We start from the raw sequence: 23,592 nt of genomic DNA on the forward strand, positions 1-23,592 counted from the left end.
TAGTATAAGGGTTAATATTGTCAGTTTTAGTCTTTTCAATGTGTTAGATATTAGTAAGACTTTTGTTAGTTCTGACAATGCCTACGGTTCAACAGTGCGCACCACGTTTTTCTCTTGCTCCTAGCACTCAATCTTGAGATTACACAAACTTTGATGAAGATATTATTTACCACAACACAAAATACTGATACCCATAATAACACAGAGAGACACATATGTATGGACACACACAAACAAAATGACAGGAATTGATTGGAACAGAATAAACCGTCACAATCAACCAAAGTGGACACAATGGAAGAATTGTAATTAGGAAGAGATAAGCTGCTTTGCTTTGATGGAAAAAAAAACCTACAGAAGATCAGGCCATACCTGGAGTATGTTCTGGAGTTTGATCATCAACGATTCTCTGCATCTGAGTTTCCACAGTGTCATCCCATGTAGGCCTGGACTCAAACACATCCTCTGCCCCACAAGATGGATGTGTAACTGGTAACTGATTACTATCAGAATCTGAACCGTGAGAAGCTTGAACGTCATATGTAAAGACAACGGAGTCTGAACTTTTGTGACTGCTGCTACTCCTATCATCAGTTTCAAAAGAAGACCTAATAGATGTATCTGTAGCATCGGGGAGCTGGAGGGCTTTTTTGGGGGTGGAATGAGGATGGGCCATATCAGCTTCAAGTCTCTCCTGCATTAGGGGAGAGAGTTTAGAAGCAGAAAGCTCTGACGTACTAGTAGACTGACTACAATCAGAGTATCTCGGACCTTTTCTATAAAACTGTTTTTTAATGTCTCCACCTTCAGATCTAGTTTTACGATCAGACTTCAGTCTTTTTTCTGCTCTCCTATCAACTGTCTCGAGCACTGATACCTGCAAGTCTTTCACCTTCATTGACTCACTAATTAAAGAACCTGGTATGGTTGGCTGAGGTGAATCTTGATCATTATCTAAGGTGTCAAGCTGTGCAGCAGAAATGGTCATCTCTATGACTGAGCACTGGTCTTCTTCGTCATCTAAGTCATCATCAGAGGAGGAGGAAGAGTCTAAGAAAGGCTTTTCAGCATCTATCTGGGTGGCTTCTGTTGTGTCTGACTGAAGGTCAGCTACAGTGGTATCCAAGTAGCCTAGCCCGAGGCCCTCCATATCTCCAGCTTCAGTCTGGGTAGTTGTGAAGCTCTTAGCAGCACTAGGAGAAACAAGTTGACAATCGGTCAAGCTAGAAATAGCTCCAGGCTTAGAATCAGTTCTCTGAGAAGACTTTGTAAAATCTTCAACAAACTCTTCTGGTACATCTTCATCCATTTGATGTTCTCCAAAATGAAAAAACCCAAATCCTTCACCTTCGTCATCAAAGGTCCTTCTTGTCAAGTCAATGGCTCCACCTCTAGTCATTTCAAACAGTTTTCCTTCTTGAAACTGAAATGGATTAGGGCTTCTCTCACTATCTGTAGCCTGATCAGGATATTTTTCTGGTGTTTTTTGGCCAAGATCCATTTGTTCTTTAACTTCTTCCACTTCTGTAGTACAAGTTGTAGTTTGAGGTTCAGGTGCAAATCCTGAACCTTGGGTCATCATTTGGGATTCATTTGCCACAAAGCCTGACAAATGTTTTTCAGAAACAGTAAAAATTGGTGTTGTTTTGTCTTTTAGAATTTCTGACTCTTTTTCTGCAAAGAGGATTGTGGAGTCCTCCCTAACTCCGTCAGTTTTTTCTTTGGATTGTGTAGTTGAACAAAGTTGAATGTCAGCCAGCTGAGTAGTTCCCTGCTGTGACTGATTCACTGCCTCATTCTTAAGGAACAAATGATCTATTTCTTCATGTTGTGAATGAGTCGCACATAATTCAGAACTTGATTGTTGAATAGCTTCAGAGTCTGATCTTAAATCTCGGTCATCGTCTTTGTAATCTTCATGTATCTCTGTCTTTATTTTAGATTCTTGTTCCATCTCCTCGAACGTTTTGATCTTTACAGCCATTTTAAACATCTCCTCTTCTGGAGTAAATTGTTTGCTGGTGATTTCATCCTCGCTGTCATCTGCACTGAGTGACTTTTGCCTGGTTTGAAGGCTCTCAATAGAGCACATATTAGCATCACTTGTTTCATCTGGAGATTCAGTTACAGAGATCCTCCCAGTGTTTTCTTTCTCATCTTCTTCACATTTATCTGTATAAACAGAGGTTTCATATGGAAAACATGCTTTGAGCTGTGAAGCATAGTCTTCATACACAGCTGTCTTAAAAGGTTTATGAATTTGTGCATCCTTTGTCAGAGTAGGACTACTTTCAAGGGAATCTTGACATGGAGAATCTTTGGTAGGGCTTGGTTCAATTGAATCAGGGGATTTCTTTGATGATCGATCTTCCACTACAGGACTTGACTCTAATGAGTCTTGATTAAAAAGCTCTTTGTCTGGCTCATCAAACACCATACAGGGGATGTTCTCCAATTCAGCAGGTCGTTGCAGAGCAGCATACCTACTTGGTTCTTGTGTTTCATGAACTGAATGAAAACCATCAGCATTGTCATCAACTTCATCATCATATAATGTCGCGTATGACTTGCTGTTGTTCACTGTTCTTTCAGTAGAGTCAGTATAAAGTGCTGCTTCTTTAAATGATCTGTCCTCTTTCCATGTCTTAAATGATTCAATGTTGGACCTGTCGTCTTCATCAACATATGTCTGTCTTTCAATTTCTTTAAGTCTTGTTTTATTGATGTCTCCACTATCAAATCTGGATTTTTTGGAGGATACCTCGTCTGGTTCTCTTTTGCAGTCCTCAGTCTGTGTTGTTTCTTTGAAGGTCTCATGAACAAGGTCCTCATATGGAGGACTTTCTTTCGTCTCAGGTTTCCCAGGCTCACTGAGAAGGGGCACCACATATGATACTTTCTTCTCAATTGAGGTGCATTCGTCATGGACTTGTGTCTTCATCGAAACTTTCTGTAATACATTGTCTGCAACTAAACCTCCGACTAGTTCCTTGATTTCAGCTACATCAGTATTTGGATCTTCGTCTAGCTCCTTTTCCACCTGGACTTCTTCATAACCACATGTAAGAAATGTTTCTTGACATTCCTCATGGATCAAACTCTCATCTGAACATCTTTCCAAATTCAAAGACTTTTCTTTCAGATTAACATCCAAATCAGTGCTCAATAGAGACAACATGCCTGTCATATCTTTCTCTGACTGCTGAGGGTGGGATTTTCCTTCAATCACAATCTGATTAAATGGAATCTCAGATATTGAGCCTTGAGATAGATCATCAACTGCAACTTCATCAGACTCCAAAGTTTCACATGCCACTTCCACTACTTTATCTTCAAAATGATCAACAACCAATTTGGTTTCTGTGCAACTTTCTTTGACTATGTTGTTCTCTGTTAGTTTTTGTTTGGTTGTTGGTCTTTCTTTAAGATATTTCTCTAAGTCACCACTCAGATGTGACAGCATACCAGACATAGTCTTTTCAGTTATTTGTTCACAGTCAACGTGTCTCTCAGTAACAACTTGTTGGAATGGAGTCTCAAATGCTGATCTTTGAGCTTCTTCAGTTCCAACTGTATCGGTCTCCAAGCACTCACTGTAGTCCCCCCCTACTTTGTCATCTAAACAATCCGTTACCAGTTTTGTTTCCTTGCAGCTCTCATGGATACAGTCTTGCTCTGGAAGTGTTTGTTTGACAATTGGTCTTTCTTTTAGGTATTCATCTAAGTCACTACTCAGATGTGACAAAATACCAGATATATTCTTCTCAGTTGTTGGCTGTTTGTGGTAAACCTCCTGCTTAATGAGCACTTGTTGGAATGGGATCTCAGATACTGAACTTTGAGCAACTTCTTGAAGACCACCTTTTTCAGTCTTGGTACATATCCTGGCAACTTCTTCATCTTTGTCATCTGAATGATCAGCTACCTGTTTTGTTTCCTTGCAGCTCTCATGGATTAGATCCTGGTCTGGAAGATCTTGTTTGACAACTGGCCTTTCTTTGAGATATTTGTCCAGGTCGCTACTTAAAAGTGATAACATACCAGGCATATTCTTCTCAGCTGTTATCAGTTTGGACTGAGCTTTGGTCTTAATAACAACTTGTTGGAATGGGGTCTCAGATACAGAACTTCTTGGTATTTCTTTCATACTAACTGCACCAGCATCAGGTTGGTCACTGGCCCTTTTATTCACCTTCTCTTCAACATCATCACATTTTATTCGAACTTCCTTGCAGCTTTCAGAGATTAACCCCTCATCAAAGGACATTTGCTTTCGCACTGGATTTTCTTCAAAGTATGTCTCTAAATCATGACTCAAATGTGATAACATGCCAGAAATATTTCTCTTATTTGTGGACGGTTGGTGATATGCATCTCCCTCCAGGTAAACTTGTTCAAATATAGTCTCAGATTGTGCTTCAGTTGTTGCTTTCTTAAATTGACTCTCTGAGCCCTGCAGGTTTTCATAAACTTCCTCAAGTACATTGTCTTGTAAATGTCTGCTTGGGAGTTTGACTTCAATGTGTCTTTCATCAACAAGCTCATCCTCTAGCTTGCATTGTCTTGACATTGTATTTTCACTTAAACATTTATCAAGATCACTTTTGAGAAGTGACAACATGCCTGACATATTTTTCTCATTTGTTGATGGTTGTGTAATTTTCTTAATATCCTCTTCAAATGGAGGCTCAAATGGGACACTTGGCCTCAGTTCATCAGCAATTGCTTGAGTCTGTTCTTGCGTTTCTGAGTTTTTCCTCTTCTCAACAAAAGCACTTGAGGATTCGCTGACTTTGGTGTGAATCATTTGATCAAAGTTCACAATGACATCATCCTCTTCTGGAAGTGTTCTTTCCATTGGCCCTGTTTTTTTATCTGCCTCTGCAAATGTTGGTTCTTCGATATCTGCAGGTTTTAATTGCATTGCTGCTTCATCCATTTTTGTTTCTTCCTTTTGAGTAAAAGTTTTTGTGGACGTTTCCTCATCAGTCTCTTGTGTTTTAATGGATTGTTCAATTTTATCCTGACAAATATCTTCATGCGCTTGTTGGCTTCTAATAGGTCCAACTTGTAGGTACTGATCCAAATCTTTGTTCAATAAGGAACCTTTTATGTCCTTTACTGATGTAGATTTCTGGCCAAACATTTGATTACCTTTGCAAATCTCGAGAATCGACTGCTCCTTTATTGCTATCTCTGTCCTTTGTTCTTTGCTTTTATGTTTATCTGTGATGTCTTTATCTTTTGCTTGAAACATGGTGTCTTTGTCTGCAGGAACACAGTAATCGTCTTTGGTAACGCCGTGGTAAGAAAACATTTCATTGGGCATTTGATATATTGGTGTAAGTTCTTCTGAATTTTCTTTCTCTTCTGAGCTAAAACAGGAGGTCTTTAGAACATTTGTCTCAGAGGATTTAGTCAGTCTTTCTGGCTTGTAACTATTTGGACTTGTGTTGTCCTTAAAACAAGAACTGTATAATGATTCTGGATTTGTGTCTGTATCATCAATCAGGGTCTCTTCCCCAAGTGCCCCCAATTGATAGTTGACATCTCCTGTTGTAGATCTGCGCTTAAACAGCTGATACTCTGGATTTTCCTCCAGTTCAGCCTTAATGAAAGAACTGAAATCCTCTGAATGTCTGCGGTCAGGGCTGATCTGATATTCATCAGATAGACTCCTAGTAATGTTTATGAGGGGTTCCTCGAGCTGCATTCTGCTGAGGCTGTTCTGTGGCATGTCTGACTCATCTCTCTCTGGATTAATTCTTCTATCATCAAACTGAATCCTCTCAGTGACTTTGACTGTCACACCAAAAGAAGTAGTAACTGGACTTAGTTGTGACTCAGAAGTGTTTTCTTTCTGTAATGTCACAGTCTGAGCATCTAAATTCATTGGTTTGTCACTACTCACTTGTGTTTGGAATGACATTCGGGTATTCTGTTCAGTTTCCTGAATCTCTCCAGAGCCTTCACGTGATTCTGATTTCGCTTTTAACAGGCCATGCTCAGTCTGGATTGTTGTGATCAGTCTTTCAGAATTTTGTATCATCTGCTCAAAAGAAGGGTCAGACAATGACAGAGACTGATCTCTGATAAACTCTTGTGAATGATTATCCAAGCCTAAATGGTCAGATTTTCTGTCACCAATCTCTTGATGGATAATTGAGGCCTTCTCAGTTTGTATTGACATTTGTGTCTCCCTTGTGAGACTTGGCTTAGTCTGCTGTCCTTCTTGCTCATTTTGGAAAGCTTTCAGTAAGTTTTTCACAGACACAGTGCTCTCTCCAGGCTCCCCTCTTTGTGGGCTGTCAGGTACATGATCACTAGGAAGTGTTTCAGCAAAGTGCACTGTCTTTCCAAGAGAGTAATCATCTGAAATGAACACTGAGTTGTCAGATCCGTATCTGACAACACTTTCTGGATGAGCTTCTGACTCTCTAAAATCATACAAGATGGAATCAGATGTTGAACTGAAAGTTGTTGGTCCCTGTGCTTCAACATGTGATTCTGGCTCTTGAAATGGGGTTTCTTTAAAAGCTTCATTTTGAGTTGTTGTAACATGAGTGGACACAGCATTGGGTTTTAAAGGCTGTGGTGTGATTTCTGCATTCTCGCACTCAGCTTGGAACATTTTCATCAGCTCCTTAACTGACAGATTCTCCTTGTCTGGTAACACACAACTGTCAACTACCTCTCTCTGTGGACCATAACCATCATCAACATACTCAGTAGTTTCAGCAAATGTCACTTTCTTTCCATTAGATACCTTTTCTTCTGTATTACCTTTGACTAGGCATTCCATCTCTTCTGTATTGCTTGGTTTATTAATGACATTTTGTTCATGGAAAACCACAGGGTCATGAGTCTGGAGTTGAGATGTTGGCTCATATGTAAGACTTTGCTCCACTTCTTCCAACTTTTCAGAATCTGTTGTTTCAGAGATGGACATTTTGTCATAATGAAAATGCTCTGCTTTGTGTTCAAAAAGTCCAGATTTACATTTTGATGGGTCTTGCCCTGTCTGAAATGCCTTCATCAGTTCCTTCACTGACATAGTTTCCTCTAATCTTTCGGTTTGGGATTTAGGGGATTTGGGAATACTGGGAAGTTCTGGCATGACTTCTGCTGGTGTCTTTGTAATGCTGCTTCGTGTTGCTTCATACCCCTGAACTTGAGTGTGCTTTTGTATCTTTTCCTCCTCAACTCTGTTTTGCAAAGCTTTAACCTTGTCCTTTATTGATCCTATAGGTGCCTCAACAACTACAGGAGAAGCTGGAGGTTCTGTGGCTACGGTGGTTGAAGGGTCACTCTTCTTCATGATAGCATCATCATCTAAAGACTCTTCAGAACTCATTCTTTCTAGTTCTCCCTCAGAGCTGCTACATCTTGAAAACTCTCTAAGTTTCTTTCTAATAGGTTTTTTAATATTTGGAGGATGTTTTTTGCCATCTCGCTTTACAGATACAAGTTCACCTTTCTCTTTTGTAAGATCTTCTTGAGAATCATATGTCCCAGAGAGTCTTTGCTCCAGATAATCTTCCATCTCCTTGTCAAGGTTTGAGACCACTGTATTCATGCCATCAATATCAGTGTCAGTTTGACTCAAAGTTTTAGTTTCTTCAAAAGCTTTCACCTCAAATACTGAATACACATCTTTCTTAGCCCTATCTTGTTGTTCCACTGATCTACGTTCAATCTGCCCATCTTTTTTAAATCCTCCAACCTTTTCCTGCCTCTCTTTGAACAATTCCACAACAATCAGAGACGACTCCTCCTCTAACCCTGTTTCTTCAATTCTCCCCTCATATGCAGTAAAAACTGCCGATGTTCTGATGTCCGACATGTCTGACAGGAGGTCTGGACTTGCAAGCGTTGCAGGATCAAGAGGTTGGTTAGTTCGCAGGGAGAATGTCTCAGTTGACTCAGATTCATCATCTTCAATGAGAAAAAAGTTTCATAACCAAAAAGGGTAAAGAACGTGTGGGACAAATGAAGTGGGAAAGAGAGACATCAGAGAAGTGTCATCAAGACAATTTCATTAAAATTCCATATTCAGTTCACAGAGTAAGAAGACGGCTTAAAGGGCAGAGAGCAAGTCTTCAAAAGAAGGCCAAAAGGAAAATGAGAAAGTGGTCCAGAAAAGTTTGAAGGGGAGCATAGCAATAGCAACATGAGCAAAGACAAGAGAACTGACAAAAGGTAGCAACAAAGCAGAAAAGAAGAACAAGAACGCAACTTTTTACCACCACTTTTTAAATAAAACAAAAAGTATACAAAAAAAGGTCAAAATGGAACACAAAACTTTTATGTATGAAGGACAAGGAGAGGTAACAGACAAATCTTCTCAAGATTGCTGCGGAGAATGTCGTATCTGCTTTTAAATTCCTATTTTAAAAGATGATTCAACTTAAAAAAAATTGGAATTGTTTAAAAAGATGTTAGAGGCAAGCAGTTAAATGATTCTAAACAAATAAGCAATTTCAGGGTTAATTAGAATGTTGTAGAATGTTTTGTATCTGAGGTGTGTAACAACAAGTTTGGGTTAAAACCAAGTTGGATAAAATGGTAGAATGGCAAAAAAAATGTTTGAGAACTAAAAATATTTAAATGGGAAAATTAGCCACCAATAAAACAATGAATATGTTTTGAGATTTTACATAGCAAATTATTTTAAATGAAATAATGGCTAAAAAATATGCGTAAATGTTTGTTATAAGAACAGATGCAACTAATGAACAAAAACACTATAAATGATTTACTGTATGTACCTGGAGTTATTTCCTAAATTGAATAAATTGTATAAAAAATTTAAAATAAAAACTGTATAAATGTCAATGGTAAAATGCAAACTAAGAAAAAAAAGGGCCAAAAAACTATTTGTTAATAAGATTATCAAAACACTGCTGGAATAGACTTCATTACAGAAATAAATAGAAAATATGCACAATTTTGACAATAATTTGGACAGATAAAAAACAAACAAATCAAATAATGAAGTGGAAGGAAAAGGTAAGTGGAGCTTATAGTGAGGGGACCACAGCAATAGCAAAGCTGCCAGATAAAAAAAAATGCACAATGCTGGCAAAGCAGTGACAAACAGGGGTAGTCCCAAAAAAAACCCAGTCTGTTCAGTCAAACTTTTGATAATTTATCCTATAAACATAGCATCACTGAGTGTTTTGGTTTAAAAAAGACAAACAGAAAAAAAACAATCTGAATTTAAAAATTTGTACATAAATGTGTAAAAGAATGACTACTTACATTTCTTTTCACTCTTTTCGCTCTACCAAAAAAAATTGAAAACAAAAAATATATATATTAAAAATTGATATGTCTAATATTTAACTTTACAATTTAAAAATGATTTACCTCATCATCTCCATCTTGGTCTGAATCTGATTCCTAGACAGAAAAAAAAGTGTTTAATCAGTGAAACAAGAAAAATTAAGTGTTGTTGGTTTATTTTTTACTTATAACACTAGATCAGATATAATAACACTGACCTTTGAGTATGTTGGGAGTGTGATGTTAAGGTTGCAGATGGCATTGAGGTTCAGACTTCTGTAGGTGCGTGGTTCCTTGGTGAAGGACAAGCGGCCACATGGGTCCTGAGCTGTGTCTCTAATCTGTTCATTATATAAACAACTCAGTTTGTGCATGGCAGATTCAAGCTGAAAAGTGCAGAAAATACATGAAGTGACTACACATTCATACTTTCACAAAGAGAGCCAGTCTGTTCTCCTTAAAGGCATAGAAACTAAACACGTGGTGCTGTCCGCTCTTGGTAAGAGGCACCAGGTTTCCAAAGCAGTCTGCATATATAGGTTTCCCTTCCAAAACCTGTATGAAGACATGACAGGCTTATATCCAACATTTCAATTATTAGCTTTAGTATATTTTTACAGGATGTAAAAGGGGGATCATTCTGCACCTCAACATCTCGGCTGCGGGCAACTTCTGTAAAGTTCTCTTGCTGCTCCAAGGTTTTGTCCATCTTGTCGTCTGTCATGCAGAAACAGCGAAGTCGAGCCTCTATAGGGTCCAGCGTCTTGGCAAATATGACAAATTTGGCCATGTATGGCACACAAATGATTTCTCTGTACAGCTGAGAGCCAAAGTTGACAGACTCCTGGACCTGTCTGCAATCTATGAGCCAGAACCTGTGAACAGGAATCAGATTGTAAAATAGAAATGGAAAGATGTAATCTGCAGGTATGGAATGATTACAGAAAAATCATTTTGGAAACAAATAAAACAGCTGCATACACATTTAACATTTAAATATAATTACCTTGCGGACACATTTGTGGTGAAGGAAACGCACTGATTGACAAATGTGAGAGGGGTGGAGCCAGTGATGTCCTCCCACTGGGCAGGAGTGGTTCCACCTGCAAAATAAAGAACATTGGTTGAACATCATTTTTGATTTATTCATGGAATATACCAAGTACAAACTGAAAAGCATTTAAAATAGATTAATTTTTAAGAAACAGATATAAGACTACATATATATATTTTAATAAGATTTTCTTGCAAAATTTAGACAGAAATCATATCAACAAAAACAATAAGCCACATGCTTCAAAATTTTTAAATGTCCATTTGGTGAATCTAAGACAAAAAAAACTGCATTCTGCAAATAACAGATGCATTCAATATATTCTTTTAATCTCAGTGCCAACCTGTAATGCTACAAAGCAAACGTAAAGTGGGGGTCTCCCCACTGTAGACTGTAGTTGGTCCATCACTGTTGGCGCTCTTGGGGATTGGGATCGTCATGGTGATTGGTTTATGGAACTTCCTCCTTCTGGGTTCCAATGTGACAATCGCGCTAAATGTGGCTTTGTTACCGAGAATCTTTCTCACCATTTCAGCCTCAATAGGCTGAGCCTGGGAAAAAAAAACAAACATGAAATGTGTCAGGACTGTTTGGAAACTAATGGCAAATTCGCTAGATGTGATCACTGTCAACTACTTATATGATAATCTAAGAATCTCTAGAATATGTTGGACAAAGGATTAGTGTTTTGCTATATAGAGTTTTAGGTTTTCTTTTGTAAGTGGCACAAGGAGCCTGAGATTTTTTAATCTAAATAAAAAATAGGGGTACAGAAACTAATACGTATAAAAGTAAGACAATTTTCAAGGACTCACTTTTTTATGTGCTCCCATACCCATGGTCTAAAATAAGCAATTCTTGCAACAGGAAGTGAAATTACTTTTAGGCAAAGGCTTACTGCAGCTATTTTACCACAAAGTCTTTTCATTTTACACCTGATTTCAGTAACAGAAGTAAATAATCCGGACTAGTGTTCTTAGCAACTTATTTCCATGAAACCAGCCTATGTTTTCTTAATTTATACCTCAGAAAAATTGTACATTTTAGGTCAGATTCTTTTTTTTTGAAAAAACAAAACAAAAAAATTGACATTTATTAATGAGCCCATAAAGCTTTACTAAAAAGTGAAAAGCTAATACACTGGAAAAACTGTACCTGAAGCCCAACTCTGATCTTCTTAGTGAGAGCACCTTCAGGGAAGACAGCCTGGACTTGGGGTACAAGTGTACTGCTGAGGACCCCGCCCTCTGGACCAATCAGGTGACTGTCCTGCTTTATCCTCGACACCACAGCGAAGTACTGTGGGAAATCTCTGGTGATGATGCGGCATATTCTTTTTTTCTCCAGTTCTTCTGGAGAATCGAGTTCTAGGAAGATCAGAGATGTGTGATTTTTGTGCGTTTCTTGAATCATGACATCACGAATCATCGTTTATGAACCAGTTTCCGTACTTTCATCCATGCCATTAAGGATCTGGTTCAGCTCCTCTTCAGTGAAGTCGCAGTGATGCTCCTTCCAGTTCTCTCCTGTTTCACTCCGTAGGATCACGAGCTCCCTCTCCGTGCCCCTCAGAGCCGCAAAATGGGGGATCTCCACAATCACTGGCCTAAAGTAGTCCAACAGGTAGAATAATACACAAGTTATCAAAAAAAAAGGAAATGGTAATTATTCACTGCCTTTAGGGAAAATTATGGCCTGGATTTACAAAAGCATGATCTCACAGAACTAAAGTAAAACAGAATTTAAATGTATTTCATGCTAGTTGAACAAAAAGAAACATTGCAAGAGAAAATAAAAAAAATGGGGCAACTTAAGATAATGATGAGTATTTGTGAAAAGCGTGACGACTTTACATCCAATGGGAAGACATGAAGACACGTTTTCTCAAGTTGCAGCAAAAAAGAAACCAAAAACAGAAGGGAACAAACAACAAAAACAACCAAATGACATGAGAGAAGTGCTTTTTTTAAAACACAAAAAAGGGAGAAAATAGTTTGTGATAGGGGAAGTGACCAGGAGTCCAAGGAAATAGGATGTTCCCCTCATATGATCCTACCCGAGGAACTTGGTTCCTGGAGGACCCAGCTGCAGAATGCGGCTGACCAGGCTCTCGCCCTCATTCAGAGGGGGAGGAGCTGTAGGAAGGTGGAGCTTACTGATCCATACGCAGCACACGGAGGAAGTGGAGAAGAAAGAATGAACACACCACACAACTGTGTAAGCACAGCCACACAAACAGCTACACAAAATCAAGCATTCAGCTCCGCCACCCGCGCAGCGTACCCCAGAAACTGAGCCCCGGTGGGTCCGACCTCTATGATTCGACCGGCAAGCCCTTCACCTTCCACCATGGGGGGCATGGAGGCCAAACGATGTCTCTTCACCAGCCTGCATGTCACCCGTGTGGGAGCGGAACACTTCCTTGGTGGGACGATGATTCGCAGGCCGTTGTGACGACAGCCTCGCATTGCTCCGCCTCTGGCATCGACCATAAAACTCACCAGGAAACTGAAGAGAAAAATCATTTCATTTTCTTTGTTTGAAAAAACAACAAATATGTTGTCACAGACTTTCTTAGGATCAAAACGGTCGCATACAGCATCACTGCATACAAAGTAAGGACAATTTGGAAACATATTTAAAGTAAATAAAAATAATCTAGAATATTAGTAGTTTGTCTCTGCATCTCCAAAATCCAAAAACTGTGCAGAATCAACAATGTCATTCCCAGGCAACAAACACAAGGTCATGCTCTACAATCGTGCAAAAGATTTGTAAGGAAAGCCTTAAACTATGGCAACCAGAAGGAGCATGATGGTGACAGGAAGGTAACGGTAGCAAAAAAGTAAAATAAAATAAAAAGAATCACCTGCTGTTGTCATGGTCTAGGCATGGAGAAGAACGGCTAGAGGCAGAGTACAACACACACAACACACATTCACAATCACAAATACCAAGAAAGTATGCCAAGAAAAGCAACAGGAAAGCATGTACAAAGAGGATAAAAAAAACAAGAACAAGAGAGTTCAAATCTACAAAAAAATGAAGAAAAGAAAACAGCAGACGGACACGAAAGATTGAAAAAATAAAGGTAAATTTAACTTGATAAAGATAAAAAATTAGATTTGGGTTAGTATTTCGAGATAAAAATAACAGTCAATGAGGGCTGGTGTTTGTAAAAGATCTAGCACATTCAAAATGTGATGATTTTAAAGCAAACTGTTGCAAAGTTTTTACAAAATAGCAGATAAAGTATAAGATCAGTCATATATTTAACATTTTTATATCTATTAACAATAAGCTAATAAATGTACTAAATCAGATCAGAAACAATAGCTGGTTTATAGCTACCAGACTACAGATTTGAGACAACAAATAAACACTATTATGTTTCAGCTTCATTTCTTCTACTTTTTAACATGTGTCTGTGCTGCACAAACATCAAGCAAACAAAGAAAACAACGTAAATGCTTGCAGGTGAAGTAAAGAAGCCACAAATGTATATTATGACAGAACACATAGCGTGAATCCAAATGTTTAAAAAATACAAATATTGGAATAAGGTCCACGATCACATTGTGTTTTCAGCTGAACCTCAAAGAACATGGACCAAAAGATTATCTATGAAGATAAGTATATTTATTAGATTCTTTTATCTGACAAGTGGTATTATAATTAGTGCTCTTGTGCGATTAATTAATCTTGACATGTAATTGAATTAATTGATTTCAATCGCAGATATTCTTAACCTAATAATTGTGGTGAAAAGCGACATGAAGATAATTTTCCTCAGCGAGCGTGCTGGAGCTAATACAATGATGCCACATGTTTTATTTTGTCCACTTCTTGTGAAAAACAACTTTAGCTCAAAAATAGGGCAGGACTGAAGTTCTAACAATTGATTTAATCATATTTTTTTCATAAATAACCATGTTATGAGCGGGGTAATACCTTTCCAGGTGTGCATTATGAGACATGAACGGAGGCAAGAGATTAATGCAACTAAAAGGTGCTCAAATTAATTAATTGATCCTAATTAACACAATACTGAAACATGTACCGGTATATACTTGCAAAATAGCTGATAATATTTGCAAAAGCTAAATTTGTTCCTTTATCCCAGTAAAGTTCAGTTATAATTTACTGGGGACAATTGTTCAGTCTAACCTAAAGACTGACAAAGGGTGCAGTAGTAGCTTCATCACAGTCATTATGACCGAGTTATTCATCTTTTGGTCATCACAGGTCACCACAGTGAATCAGCTTTCACTGATCCACACATTTGATTTGGCAGAGAGTTTTACGCCAGATTCCCTTCCTGACACAACCCTGTATTTTATTTAATGTATGTATGTTTATATAAGTCACACTTAACCGAGTTAAGTTTATTTTGAATTTTGAAAAAAAAAAAAAACTGTTGCAAACCCCCTTTGTATTCATTTCCACCTGTTAAAACTGCATGTCATGATACATGTGTATTTTTGTACCCAGAGTGCAGCAGACTGGAGGAGAGCACCACATTATCCAGGTGCTCAGCACCCCAGCTCAGACGAAATGACTCCTTGTCATGCTCTCTGGCCAACGCAGACACCTGCGGACCAATAAAAGAAAGCAGATCAGCTGGAGTCCAAGGAAACATTGGAAATGCCTTTTGAGTACTTTGTGCCCACCTGGTGGCTTGTCCAAACTTCTTCAATGAGAACCCCGTCTCTCTGATGGAAACTTTGGTGAATGGGAGTGTGCTGGGGCCTGTTAAAAACCATGATTCCTGAGTGTTTGCTTCTATTAACTATATAAACAGACCAAGTGTGTAGGCTGTAACCTGTCCAGGTTGTGACTCATATAGCTGAAGCTATCCAGATAATGTCCTGGCAGAGAGTCGTCTCCCAGCTCTCGAAGGTCCTCGGCTCTCAGGTATTCTCCTCCATCACCTGTCATTGTGTCCTCACCTATGAAAACAGACGTTCAGCCAACCGTGTGCACAACTTTATCAATGACTGAGACATCAACACAACTTCAAAGAAGAAAAGATGGAATCAAAGGCATTCAGCAGTTTGAAATTAAAGCCCACATCCTTCTGTTATAATCATTCACAATTTCAGGCATTTTTTGGTTAGTTTTGGCAAAACAGTTGGTAGTTAGGTTCATAAACTCTGAACTTGATTACATTACATAATCCACAAGTTTAGGATAAAAACTTGAAAATTAAATAATGTAAGCTATACTAATACCGCACAATAACATCAGAAAAATGCTACAAGAACATGTTAAAAACACAATTTTTATTAGAGTGGAATATAAAACAACAAACCCAAAAATTATATAATATGTGTCTTATAGAGTTGTTTAGGTTGGAAAGGTGGTGGGAAGATAGAGAGCTGAAAATTCCCTCCCTTCCATAACTAAGTTGAACACTTGTTGATTATGCAAGGTGACCAAAAAAACAAAATGAAACAAAGAATACAAGAGAGAAAGTAAGGTAAAACAGTAATAAAGAGCACGAAAAACTTAGCCTTTTCAATTTTATTGTGGTCTAAAGATAATTAGAGCCTAAAGTCCAAATATATTTGGACATTCCTTTCAAGTTTAGTAAAATTTAGAATTATTTTAGTTTAAATAAAACACTACAGAAAGAGCCAGTTTGCTTCAGTTCTTAGTTCAATGTTTTTCTTCACCTTTCGGCACACTCTGTCAGGGGTCGCCAAAGTAAATCAGATGTCACTTATCTGCACATTTGGTTTGGCAAAGAGTTTTACTTTGGATGCCCTTCTTTTTGTTTTATTCCAACATTGATGTGGTTCTCTAGTTACATTACAGATGTGAAAATGCACCCATCCATAGCTCATTTGAGTTAAATACCTCTAATTAAAATGGGAATACAGGAACTCTTTTTAGTATTATTCAAGAGAATTAAGGGTAGCACTGCACACAAAGCTGACAGAGAACATTCACTCTCATGTACCTTCCAGCTCCACACTCATTTCACATAATGGTTCGTCTTCCACCCTCAGTGCTATCAAAATAACAAGTGTAAGATCTGAATCTTTCAGTCAACAGGAATGTTATTTTTTTGTTTCCTGGAAAAGCTGAACTTATTAAAGACAAAAAGCATTGTATTCTTAAGATTTTTTTGGAATTAAAGACTCACCTTCTTCATCCGACACATCAAGATTCTCTGTCATGGTCTCAGGAACATTGAGCTTGTGTTTCTCTGTCACCGTCTGACCACAGTAGCCATTCAGTTTTTGATAGAAAAAAGAAGAACAAGCAAAATGTTTTAGAACTTTTCTGAAGTGTGAGTCTGAAGGTTGTTAGAGACTCACCGTGGTGGTAGTGATGACCTCCTCTGTGACAACTCTCAGCGTGTCCACCACAGAGATGTAACCCAAACGCCTGGCAATCGACAGTGCTGTGTTCCCATTCTAACAGACAAGCATTTGAAAGAGATGTCACAAAGAATAACATCAGATCTTAATGACAGGAACATTTTCTAGCATTTCTCATTTCTTACCACTGTGGTGGTGTTGGGTTTTGCCCCGTGCTGAAGCAAAACATTGACTATGTGCGTGTTCCCTTGCTGCGCTGCCTGGTGAAGCGGAGTGTAGCCATTCTGAGCAAAGAAAATCGGTAAATTGTTTTGTTTATGCTCCTGAAGTTTGTTAGTTAGCATATAAGAAGACTAATTTTTAAGGTTTGGGTGTTACCTTTGTTTTGGCATTCACACTGGCGCCTTGTTGAAGGAGGAAGTTTACTATTTTGGCATTTCCATAATGGCACGCCACAATCAGGGGAGTGTATCCGAGCTACAGTTTAAGAGAGAAATATTCATCTTAAATCACGTCTGATATATTTTAATTGTTACATTTAGAACAACTAAATAAAATTTGATCAGACATTTTTTGCTAAAGAAATTAAAGCAATGCACTGAATTTCTTTGAAAGCTGCAATACTTCCAAACGGCCAGCAGGTGGCAGACATGCAAAAACACATTTAAAAACTATCTGCTAAAACACAGTAAAAGAGTGGCAATAGTAATATTTTTCATGTGTGTTTATTCTTAGTTTAGTTGATATAATGTAGACTATTGACAGGTGCAGTACTTTAGTTTGCTGATCCAAATTGGCGTCATGTTTGGCCAGGACTTCTGCTGCGTTGACTCTGTCCTCTTGGGCTGTGAGGTGCAAAGCAGTCAGTCCACTCTGAAACACATAAAGTACAGATGTATTGAAAATTCAATGCAAACCGGCCCATTTATATGCAGAACTGTCTTCACAGATCAACATCAGCCAAAATAAAGCGTGTGTTTGACCTTGGTGGCGGTGTTGACATGTGCTCCTTTGCTCAGCAGCAGGCTGACCATCTCAGCGTGTCCCTCCTGGGATGCCAGGTGTAGCGGGCTGACCCCCTGCTTGGTTAGAACATTGGTCTCTGCTCCGTACTGCAGCAGCGCTAAAGCAATGTTTGTCTGGTTCTTTTTGGCTGCAATGTGGAGAGGAGTGTAGCCATTCTGGACAAGACACGAGATTAACACTTAAAATCAGTCTGTTAAAATATAACCTTGGTATAGTGGTACTTGGTAAAGTATTGATTTTCATTTAGCTTTGCTTCAAAAGTTAATGTTTGCAATATTTATTACAAGTTTAAAAAACAGTTTTCTAATTTATAATTTCAAAACCAATTTTATTTAATTATTTTAAAAGTAGTGGAATACAGTGAGCAAAGGGGAAGGTTGCTTTAAATAATGTATAATTTCTTATATAAAAAACTATTTTTTGGCTTGAAAAAAACCAAAAGAATTACATCAAATCAAATCATCTTATGAGGATCAATTCAATATCAACCTTTTTTTTAAACCCAGGACTAATTAACACCACAACATTGGAAAGTTTGGAACAAAAATATGGATGAGTGATTTTGACTGACCTTAGCAGTGGCGTGAGGCGACGCTCCTTTATCCAGCAGTAGCAGAGCCACCTCCTGGTTGTCATAATGAGCTGCTACATGCAGTGGAGTCAGGCCATTCTATGGGAATACCAACTTCATTAAAATGTACATTTTAAAAGTATATATAGCATCATTATTTTTATTTTCCTTAGTTGCCTGCTCAGTTCTCATTTTTAGCTAAAACAAATATTTCACCTCCAGTGAGGCTGAATTTAATGGTTAATTAAATTTATTTTATGTCCTTTTCATGGGAGAATCCAAACCAGAATATAAATAAACAAAATAGTATGTGTGTCCTAGTTGCTAGAAAATTTAATTTAATCCTTCATTTATTGAAAAATGTATTTATTAATTGGGAAAGTATATAAAAAGATGTCTGTTTGAAATTTGGTTTCCTGGGACTAGTTAGCTTCCCTAATGAAAAAACAAAAATATAAATGTATCATCACTAAAACAATAAATCATCAATAACTGCAGTGTCTTGAAATTAGCTTCCTGAAATGATCTGATGATGTGCAACTGTTTATCTTGGACTCACCTTGCCAGCATCATCTAGAAGGGCTCTGCGTTGAAGGAGAAGCTTCGCTACATCAAGGCTTCCATATTTTGCTGCTACATGGAGTGGAGTGAATCCTTTCTGCTCGGGTAAAAAATCAATTTAATGACTTATCAAACTTCTTTATTTTTTATCCGATTATTCTTAGGTGAATAAAGTGCATAATTCTTCTGTATGGAGGCTACATTTTCTTCTCTGCTCACCTTGGTGGCCAGAGAGTGTGAGGCTCCGGCCTCCAGCAGAACGGCGGCGGTCTCCACCTGGCCTTCCCTGGCAGAGATGTGGAGAGGAGTGTAGCCATTTGTGGTGGCTGCATCAGGGTGGGCCATGTGTTGCAGCAGCAGCTGGACAATATCGGTTTTCCCTAAACGGGATGCAATGTGGAGGGGAGTCTGGTCCTCCTGTGAAGCATTTTAGCATTAGAGGGAAAAAAAAAGATAAATTCAAACACAGAAGGTAACCCTAAAAAATGCTAATTGAATATACTTTAAATAAAAAGATTTTAGTATGCCTGATGGTGCAAACTCACCCTCGCCATGGCATCCACCAAGGCTCCGTTTCTCAACAAGCAGCGAACCACCTCCATCTGTCCCGCCCGGGCGGCCATGTGGAGAGCTGTCTCACCACGCTGACATGCAAAGAATTATATATTCAAACACTGAAGTGTTGAGCAAACCCTAAATTGAGCGGAGAACAAACTGCCACTCACAATGTTGCGGACATCTGGAGAAGCACCGTTTTGCAGCAGCAGCAGAACAATGTTGAGGTGCCCCATGAAAGCTGCTACATGGATGGGAGTCAGTCCAGACTGAACCCCGGAGGGTTGAAGGATAGAAGGGAAGGGCAGAGTTCAAATGTGCAAATAGCAAAAAGAGTTTCTGCATGTTTCTCAGAATGTTGAAAGCTCACCTCGGTGATCGCCTGAATGGAGGCACCATATTTAACTAGAAGCTCCATCACTTTCACTCGGTTTTTCTTGCAAGCGATGTGGAGAGGAGTAAAACCATTCTGGCACAGAAAACAAGAGACGAGTTAACAGCTGGGGGAAAACGGTCACAGGGGAAAAACCTGTACATGTCTTTTGACTAAACAGTAGCTCTTCAAATACCTACCAGTGCTCTGGCGTTAGGGTTAGCCTTTTTGTCCAGAAGGACTTTGGTGACTCTGTAGTGGCCACAGTGAGCTGCGACGTGCAGTGCTGTGAGGTAGTCGAGCGTAACGTCATCAACCGGCGCCTGATGCTGCAGCAGGAGCTTCACACACTCTATGTGGTCTCCCTGAGCTGACATGTGCAGCGGAGACAGTCCGTTCTGTAGGAGTCCACAGAAAGATGAAAAATAAATTAATAAATAAAAAGGTTGAAGAAATAAAATGTCAAGAAAAAACAAAATGAATCAACGCTAAAAAACCTTGGTTCTGGCTAAGATGGGCGCTCCTCTTTCCAGCAGAATCTCCACTGCTGGGTCATGTCCACTCCTGGCTGCACAGTGCAGGGGTGTCAGACCATCCTGTGGACACGAACATAGAAAAACATCAATATCAAAGACTCATTCAAGATACATATCCATTAAAATACAACTGAGTGGGGAGTTGGAATAATCCCAAATACTAAATTCAAGCCACACCCTTGTTTTAGCGTCTATCTGAGCGCCGCGATCCAACAACAGAGCGACCATGTTGGTGTTTCCTCTTTTGGACGCCACATGAAGAGGTGTGATCCCATTCTACAAATAAAAATAATACAAAATACAAACACATTTTTTAAATTTAATGGACTTTAGGTTGAATATTTTACTCTCAGGAAGAGAAAATGTTGGGGCTTTACCCTGGCTGTGAAGTCGACAGCAGCTCCTCTGTTCAGCAACAAGGTAGAGACATTCACATTGCCATAGTGAGCAGCGATGTGCAGGGGCGTGAAACCGCTCTGTGACAGACACAGAGGAAACAGTGAGACAGCAGATAGATTTATGTGGTAAATTCAGGAATGAAGGAAGTGTCAGCAAGCTGTCAAAAAAATGCATGCTTCTCCAAAATAAAACAATGTAGCACATGCCATGTTTGATATCAACTAAACTTCTAAAATAAAGAGAACAAACAAAAGCTTTTTGATAAGTAAAATAAAAGATTTAAATAAAAGATCAATTACAAAACAAAGCACGCTACAGACTGGCTCTGAACTACAGATGTGTTTCTGCTTACACAAACAAATGTACAAACGGACACTCAGCTGTGAGCAACACAAACATCTACAGCAACCGTGGGACGGGGAACTCCTTACCTTCCCATTCTGAGAGACATGGTGCAATTTAATTAAAAAACACAGTTAACTTAAAGATAAAGTGTTTCAGAGTAGAAAAACAGGTGACATGCTGAGAAAAAGACTTGGAAAAAAAGTAAAATCAATTGGTTTTCTTTACTTTGAGAAATAAATGAATCTACTTAAATGAAAAACAAGTAATCAGGTTTAGCATTTTCACTGAAAAAAGATGCGTTATTGTCAGCCATGCACTTTGTGATACAGCATAGTGAGCTCCATGCAACCAGAATCATGATACCCAAATCTGACGTGCGGGAATTTTCTACATCACAAAAAAAATAAAACCTAGAATTGGAAAAGAGTTAAGACAGAAAGGCTGAAAGAGATGGTAAAGAGGAATAAAACAAAATCAGGTGAAGGGAAGGCGAATCTGTATACCTCTGTGGTTCTATTGACCATCATCTGGTTACGATGCAGGAAGACAAAGGGGAATAGGATGTAGGATTGTTAGTAGAGGTGTGTATTGGGAAGAGTCTGGCAATACGATATGTATCGCGATACACGTCTCATGACACAATACACATCGCAATATATCTCAAGACTCTATCAGAACAATTTTTCGCAATTTTGTTGAAAGAGTATGACTAAGAAAAAAACTCTACCTGAATATTAATGCATCTTTCATGTTGATAAAATGGTAAAAAGGCTAAACACTGCTTCTGTACTTCATATTTAATTTGCTTTTGTCCAAGCAAATTAATGCTGCTTTTCTTTTGGCAAATAATAAATATTTGTTTTTACAAGGTCCAGTCAATATTGTCTGATTTCCATGACAAAATATTCTTCATTTTAAGAAAAAAAAACATAAAGTAGAATGAGTGTGCCTTAACCAATAATAATCTAAAGGTACGATTGAGGAAATAAAGTACTGTAAAGTGCTGCGCTCAATACGCCTAAATTCATTTGCTCATAAATAATTAATTAAATATCACCCTGTCAACATTTTAAATCGATACAAGGATCGCCATATAAAATACAGCGATATATCGCCAGATCTATTTTTTCCCTACAGCTCTAATTGTTAGGGAAAAAACTTAGAAAGCATGTGAAAGGGAGGGAAAGACTATATAAAAGTATAAATAATTAATGCCTACTTTCTCAGATTTTACTTAACTCTTCCCTTAATTTGTTCCTATTTCCTATTAGTACTTCCTTAAAGTTCCACTTTGATCATCTTTTGAGTCATTTTAAAATCCTTCTTTTAACTATGATTATGCAGGTTTTAGCCAAAATGTTTTTCAAGGACTTAGTTTCTGCAGAGGGACAATAGTTCATTAAATATTTGCCTTTGAATTTTGAACGGAATCAATGGCATGGAACAACCCCACCCCCACTTCCCCTACCTGTTACTGAGAGCTCTCTGTTTACACCCTCTTCGACATCACCAACCTAACATTACCAGTGCAACAAAAATGGCGAGCAATACAGTTTTGAGCTTCCCCTCATATTTTTTAAGCCACAAATCTGCTCTTTTTCCAACTGCATTTTTTTTCTGCTCCTGATTCACACTGATTCAATAATAAAAATGCTCAAAAATACAATCTGAACTAAATCAGAAAAATACATCAAGCACATGTTAAAAACATGATTTTCACTGGAGTGAGTCTTTAAATATCTTCATTTGTTTAGGTTTCTCACCTTGGACTGCACATCAGCGTTGTGGTCATTCTGAAGCAGCAGCGCTGCAGACTTGGTGTCGTCCTTGCGGGCTGCTATGTGCAAGGCTGGCAGGCGAACTTTCCCTTTGGTGTCATGCTCCAACAGCAGGGACACCACCGAGTTGTGGCCCTGCTGGAGAGCGATCGCAAGTGGAGTGAAGCCGTCCTAAAGGCACAGAGATGAAAAAAAAAAAGTCATATGAATGATGCGCTTACTGATTAGTGAACGGTAAGAAACCTTGATACATTTTGGATTTTTGCACAAACATACTTCTGTTGCAATGCTTTGGTTCCCTTCATTTTCCAGAAAATATCGTACCACCTCCAAATGATTCTCTTGGGCTGCCATGTAGAGTGGTGTGAAGCCATTCTGTACAAAAATAGTCCAAAGCACACTCATTTAATACAAACATACTTTTTTTTTTACTGTAAAACCCCCAAAAATAAATAATTTGGGTAATATTTTCTACCTGTGATTGAGCGTTGACATCCGCTCCTCTAGTCACCAAGAGTTTTACAACTTCTTTTTGTCCAGCCAGTGAGGCGATATGAAGAGCAGTGTTTCCCTTCTGCAAACAACAACAAAAAAAGAAAAAGAAGGGTTAAGAGTAACAATAGAATCCACAGCCTTTAAGCATATAAGCTCTTTAAAAACAAGAGCTGCCTGAAAGAAGAGCAAGTATGATGGACTCGGTAATCTCTGACTTTAAAATTCATGCCCTTTAAGAGCTGTGAAAGCTCTTTTCACAAAAAAAGGGGCTTCAGCTAAGCAAGAAAG

General features: G+C 38.5%; 1 protein-coding gene across 13 annotated transcripts in view; it reads right to left on the reverse strand.

The window, feature by feature from the left end:
• Nucleotides 1–23,592, reverse strand: part of ank2a (ankyrin 2a, neuronal) — a 63,480-nt gene that overhangs the window by 16,387 nt on the left and 23,501 nt on the right. For 3 of the 13 annotated variants that reach the window (XM_036213046.1, XM_036213039.1, XM_024290330.2), the window contains exons 4-40: nt 23,285–23,383; nt 23,086–23,184; nt 22,795–22,980; nt 21,535–21,558; nt 21,118–21,126; nt 20,665–20,763; nt 20,465–20,563; nt 20,249–20,347; nt 19,952–20,149; nt 19,749–19,847; nt 19,549–19,647; nt 19,369–19,467; nt 19,043–19,240; nt 18,822–18,920; nt 18,263–18,361; nt 17,649–17,846; nt 17,440–17,538; nt 17,044–17,142; nt 16,851–16,949; nt 16,663–16,761; nt 16,488–16,560; nt 15,162–15,288; nt 15,010–15,088; nt 14,827–14,930; nt 13,209–13,244; nt 12,623–12,847; nt 12,396–12,494; nt 11,791–11,945; nt 11,495–11,706; nt 10,683–10,890; nt 10,292–10,388; nt 9,932–10,160; nt 9,715–9,840; nt 9,504–9,626; nt 9,370–9,402; nt 9,262–9,283; nt 373–7,935 (exon numbers count right to left, since the gene is read on the reverse strand). In XM_036213046.1, coding sequence (XP_036068939.1) covers nt 373–7,935; nt 9,262–9,283; nt 9,370–9,402; nt 9,504–9,626; nt 9,715–9,840; nt 9,932–10,160; nt 10,292–10,388; nt 10,683–10,890; nt 11,495–11,706; nt 11,791–11,945; nt 12,396–12,494; nt 12,623–12,847; nt 13,209–13,244; nt 14,827–14,930; nt 15,010–15,088; nt 15,162–15,288; nt 16,488–16,560; nt 16,663–16,761; nt 16,851–16,949; nt 17,044–17,142; nt 17,440–17,538; nt 17,649–17,846; nt 18,263–18,361; nt 18,822–18,920; nt 19,043–19,240; nt 19,369–19,467; nt 19,549–19,647; nt 19,749–19,847; nt 19,952–20,149; nt 20,249–20,347; nt 20,465–20,563; nt 20,665–20,763; nt 21,118–21,126; nt 21,535–21,558; nt 22,795–22,980; nt 23,086–23,184; nt 23,285–23,383 — 11,710 coding nt within the window. The remainder of the gene's footprint in view (nt 1–372; nt 7,936–9,261; nt 9,284–9,369; nt 9,403–9,503; nt 9,627–9,714; nt 9,841–9,931; nt 10,161–10,291; nt 10,389–10,682; nt 10,891–11,494; nt 11,707–11,790; nt 11,946–12,395; nt 12,495–12,622; nt 12,848–13,208; nt 13,245–14,826; nt 14,931–15,009; nt 15,089–15,161; nt 15,289–16,487; nt 16,561–16,662; nt 16,762–16,850; nt 16,950–17,043; nt 17,143–17,439; nt 17,539–17,648; nt 17,847–18,262; nt 18,362–18,821; nt 18,921–19,042; nt 19,241–19,368; nt 19,468–19,548; nt 19,648–19,748; nt 19,848–19,951; nt 20,150–20,248; nt 20,348–20,464; nt 20,564–20,664; nt 20,764–21,117; nt 21,127–21,534; nt 21,559–22,794; nt 22,981–23,085; nt 23,185–23,284; nt 23,384–23,592) is intronic. The other 10 variants (XM_036213034.1, XM_036213036.1, XM_036213042.1 and 7 more) reach the window with 10 other exon arrangements.

This window comes from Oryzias melastigma, linkage group LG1 (genome assembly GCF_002922805.2).
Source record: "Oryzias melastigma strain HK-1 linkage group LG1, ASM292280v2, whole genome shotgun sequence".
Classification (NCBI taxonomy): Eukaryota; Metazoa; Chordata; class Actinopteri; order Beloniformes; family Adrianichthyidae; genus Oryzias; species Oryzias melastigma.